The sequence below is a fragment of the Guillardia theta genome, assembly GCF_000315625.1.
Source record: "Guillardia theta CCMP2712 unplaced genomic scaffold GUITHscaffold_277, whole genome shotgun sequence".
NCBI lineage: Eukaryota > Cryptophyceae > Pyrenomonadales > Geminigeraceae > Guillardia > Guillardia theta.
The window spans coordinates 31,228-35,805 of record NW_005434399.1 but is presented as its reverse complement, the minus strand read 5'-3'; the positions used below and the strand labels follow the sequence as shown (position 1 = coordinate 35,805).

Genomic DNA, 4,578 nt, shown 5'->3' with positions numbered 1-4,578 from the left:
GGAGAGACGGAGGAGGAGGGAGGGAGGGAGGGGGGGGGGGGGGGGGGCGGTGGTGGTTGGTGGTGGAGGAGGTGTGGTGGAGGAGGAAGTGGTGGAGGAGGACAAACCTGAACGAGTAGTACTTGTCAGTCTTGTGGTATGCAATCACGGCTCCTGATAGAGGCAGCACGAACACTTTCTTCAGATCTTCTCCAGAGTTTAGTAGCGGGTTTGCATCTTCGCGCTTCTCGTCTGTTCAGGATGTAAACAGGAGGCGCAGGAGCAGGAGCAGGAGCAGGAGCAGGAGCAGGAGCAGGAGCAGGAGCAGGAGCAGGAGAAGAGAGCAGGAAGAAAAACTAACAGCAGACGAGGAATGTGTCTTCGATCACAAACCACTTGCGTGCCCACATTGGCTTCTGCCTTGCTTGCTTGCTTTTGTAGAAGAGCCAACCGCCAGTCAAGCTGCCAGGGCTTTGAGGAGCAGAACGGAGGAGGAAGCCCGGGGAGACAAAGAGGAGGGGGAAATGAACGAGAGAGGGGGAAGAGGGAAGGGGAAGAGGAAGAAAAGGAGAGGAAGAGGGAGAGGAAGACAAGGAGAGGAAGAGGGAGAGGAAGGAAACTTACGGGCTGCAGTACTCGGCAAGCTTCGAGACTGTGGTAGCAAAGTAGAGAGCATCATACCACTCCTTGAACTCAGTGTTGTTCTCGCAGTTGAGGTAGATCTGCTCCATTCTCCTTCACCTCCCCTCACAGGTAGTGGCTCCTTCTACCTTGCCGTCTTTCTCTGTCTGCACGAGGATGCAACAATTCTTCTTCAACTTCCACGAGACATCTTCCACACTCCCTCCCAGCAGAGACACCTGCCGAGCGCTCAGAGCAAGCACGGAGGCTGAGCGTCAGCGAACATCTTGCTGGGGGATGTTGTTGGTGTGCGATACAAACATGAAGAGCGCATCCTCCAGGAGGCGGAAATACTTCCGTTCCCAACCGATCACAGTCTTCCTCTGCAAGGGGTCAGGACGGGAGCATCTTAGCGGTTCTTCACCTTGAGGTATCCATGCTTCAACAGGACAGGATTGCCGTTGGCATTCATATCCCTCCCTGCAATAACATGCGATCATCGCACTAGTTAGCTTCCATTCCTCCTCTGCCTTGACCCGTCCAGCTACAATCACTCGGATACAATCACTCGGATACAATCATTCCCTTGAACCTGATTGCTGGTCGCCTGTCCTGTTCTTTTTCCTCCCTTCCTGCTCACTTCTTCGTGAAAGTCCTTCTGCTCTGCTCTGCTCTGCTCTGCTCTGCTCTGCTCTGCTCTGCTCTGCTCTGCTCTGCTCTGCTCTGCTCTGCTCTGCTCTCTGCTCTGCTCTGCTCTGCTCTGCTCTGCTCTGCTCTGCTCTGCTCTGCTCTCTCCGTGCTAGCATGAACCTACTGTGCTTGTCCCTTCCAGTAACAGTTTTAGTCAATTCGATCAGTTTTAACTCAATTCAGCCGGAGGGCCCCGGGGCTAGGGAGTAGCAAAATGGCGGGAGAGGGTGCGGTGCGAAGCAGGATGCGAGGCGAGGGGCAGGAGCGAGAAGGATGGGAAGGAGAAGACAAGGAGATAAAGAGGAGAGACTATGGTGATGATGATGATGATGAGGAGGAGGAGGAGGAAGAGGAAGAGGGCGTCAGACTCAAACGTGCTAAGCTACATCATGACGACGACGAAGACGAAGAAGGGATCGCTCTAGATGCTGAAACAGCAGCAGACTATGCGAAGATTCCCGAGCTTGACTCTTATGATCGTGACATGATCGACAACAATCGCAAGCACAAGCTCAGTTTCAGCGATCGAAGGGCTGCCGAAGAAGCAATGCAGGAGCGGGACGAGAGGGAGCGTCACATGAAGGGTCAGCGAGAATTGTCTGCGCGACGAGGGCCTGTTGCCATGGCTCAACTCAGTGCGAGCAGACAAGGTTTTGCTGAGCTGGAGAGGATCTGCGGCAAGACGAGCATGGACGAGGCTGTATGTGACAAGGCTCGCGAACTGCTGCGAAAGTCTTTCATCGGGCTCAAGGCGAATACGGGGAGCTTGAGGGGGAGCACGACTACTCAGACGTGCATCCCCTCGGTCTGCGTCGAGATCGCAGCTCGTCTGCTCAAACGTCCTGTGAAGCGGCAGGTGCTGGTTAAGAGCTCAGGATGCAAGGAGTCAGAGTACGTGGCGGCTCTCACCTTCACCCACTGCATGCTGGGCATACGACGCGACGTGACCATCTCGGAATTGTGAGGAGGAGGAGGAGGAAGAGGAAGAGGAGGAGGAGGGAGGAGGGAGGAGGAGGAGGAGGAGGGAGGAGGAGGAGGAGGGGGAGGAGGAGGGGGAGGAGGAGGAGGAGGAGCGTGAGATTGAGAGGGTTGCAGGTGCGATGAATTCAGCTGCAAGGCCATCCGAGGATCAGCGAGACAGACTCTCGAAGTTTTCAAGAGACAGTGAGTGAAGCATACCCTCCTCCCTCCTGTTGACGTTCCTTCCTCCGCAGGTTCTGGAGCTCCTTGCCGCAGGAAAAGCGCGAGGACGCTGACTTCGGGCGGCCTGTCTTCCCTCTCGCAGCCTTGTTTGTAACGGCTGAGAAGAACAAGCAGCTCGTGAAAGTTCCGGACAAGTTCGGGGGAGGAGGAGGAGGAGGAGGATCATTGACTAGAGTACGCAGGAAGGAGCTTTTAAGGGCGGGAGGAGGCGTTTCTGTGAGCTTGACAGTAAGATCAATCGATTTGATGATAACTGATGTGCTAGGATGAAGAATTTCGAAGAGTTTGCAACCTCATGAGGGAGATGTGCTCCACACCGGCCATGCTCGGGTAAGGACAACTCCCTGCCTGCCTGCCTGCCTGCCTGCCTGCCTGCCTGCCTGCCTGCCTGCCTGCCTGCCTGCCTGCCTGGTTGCCTGCCTCGCTCCCTCGCTCTCTTCTCCTCTCACCTTCATTCACCCTTCTTGTGAGTTCCATTCATTTTTCTTTCACAGTTGCGAGCCCTCTGAGGAGGAGAAGAGAGTGTTGGGCTCGGCGAGGGATGGAGGTGGTACTGACGTTGCTGCTTCCCCTCCCTCACTTGCTGCTCCCAGCCCCTCTTCACGGCGCAAGGGACACGCAATCAGCAGCTGCAAGCGTGATCGATCCTCCTCCTTGTAGCAAGCAGCCAATCCTTGAGCAGCACGAGGCTGCTACATCAGCACCTGCTCCTGCTCCTGCTCCTGCAGGTGCTGCAGCTCCTGCTTCTGCTGCAGCATCAGCATCAGCTCCTGCTCATGCTCCTGCTGCTACTCCGGCTCCTGCTGAGGATCCTGCATATGCTGAGGCTCCTTCTGCTCCTGCTCCTGCTCTCACCTCTACCCCTGCCTCTGCAGCTGTTCCTACGTCCCTTCCTGCTCCTTCTGCTGAATCGCACGACACTTGCTTCAAGTCACCAGAACCCAAACTACAAGACAAGCAGAGGTAGACCCTCCTCTCCTCCTTCCTCCCTTGACTTCTGCTCAGCTTCAGCAGCTGCGAGACCGTGAAGAAACATTCCTCCGTCACCGCCTCCTCCCTGAACGACCGACGGAAGCTGCCGAGCGCATCGCAAAGGCTGTCAAGCATGATCGCGATGGGGAGGCTGCAGGCGACTCCTAAGATGCCGGACAAGGTCCAGGCAGGGGAGAAGGAGCAAGTGCAGCCGCAGGGAGGGAAAGAGCAGCAGCAGGTGGTGACTTTTCAAAGTGACGGAAAGCCTCGAGTGGGGAAGGGGCACATGAAGCGGATGAAGGAAGAGGAGCAGGAGGAGGCGAAGAAGCAGCGACGATCGCAGTACGAGGAGTGGAAGCGACAAGTCCTCGGGGGCTCCAAGGAGAAAGAGCATGTCAAGGTCTCCCATCGCATCCCTCGGTCTTCGTCTCGCTGATTTGCCGCCTTGTGATCAGGAAGGGGAAGGTGAGGGCGCGAGGGGAGACGGGAAGCAGCTGAGCATCACGCATCTCCTTACTCCCCTCGATCGACGTCAGCTTCTTGCTCGAGCTGCCGAAGGGCGAAGAGAGCAGGGAGCGAGGGAGGAAGGGGAGGACGGGGAGAGTCTGTAGATCTTGACTGATAGTGTCAGAGGTGGGAAGGATGATCAGAATAAGGAGACGTTCATTGAGAGAGGGTCTGCGCGCAGCCCTCGGGAATCTCAACAAGGTTCTTCATCTTCCAGTCCTGCATGCCAAGTCATGGCCTCTCCCTCCCTGCATCCTCCTCTCTCTTTCCCCACACATCCCTCCTCCTCCTCCTCCTCCTCCTCCTCCTCCTCCACCACCACCACCATCATCGTCGCCGCCGACGATCGTGAGGTGGAGGAATAGATGATCATCATAATGATCCTCGTTGCTGCTGGTGCTACATCAGCATCAGTATTATTATTATCCGCCGAACAATTACTCCGACGAAGAAGGAGGTGTTGCTGTACGATCATACCGTCGGGATGAGTGGATTTCTTCATCTACTGCTACCACCAGCAGCAGCGACGACTGCCTCATCTTCATCATCATCATCTTCTTCTCGCCGAGAGGATGTGACTACAACTCCTACTACTACTACATCTTC

General features: G+C 56.0%; 2 protein-coding genes across 2 annotated transcripts in view; both read right to left on the bottom strand.

The window, feature by feature from the left end:
• Positions 1-599: 599 nt before the first annotated feature.
• GUITHDRAFT_122053 (hypothetical protein) lies at positions 600-1,072 on the bottom strand (the record flags this gene model as incomplete). The annotated part of the gene is made up of 4 exons (XM_005818687.1): positions 600-701; positions 750-839; positions 885-983; positions 1,025-1,072. The coding sequence occupies 4 exons, from the start codon at positions 1,070-1,072 to the stop codon at positions 600-602; spliced, it is 339 nt and encodes a 112-aa protein (XP_005818744.1).
• Positions 1,073-3,522: 2,450 nt separating this feature from the next.
• Positions 3,523-4,578, bottom strand: part of GUITHDRAFT_166830 (hypothetical protein) — a gene marked incomplete at its 5' end in the record, with an annotated part of 3,670 nt that continues 2,614 nt past the window's right edge. The window contains 4 exons of the mRNA XM_005818686.1: positions 3,523-3,865; positions 3,921-4,191; positions 4,298-4,371; positions 4,450-4,502. Coding sequence (XP_005818743.1) covers positions 4,166-4,191; positions 4,298-4,371; positions 4,450-4,502 — 153 coding nt within the window. The 3' untranslated portion in view covers positions 3,523-3,865; positions 3,921-4,165. The remainder of the gene's footprint in view (positions 3,866-3,920; positions 4,192-4,297; positions 4,372-4,449; positions 4,503-4,578) is intronic.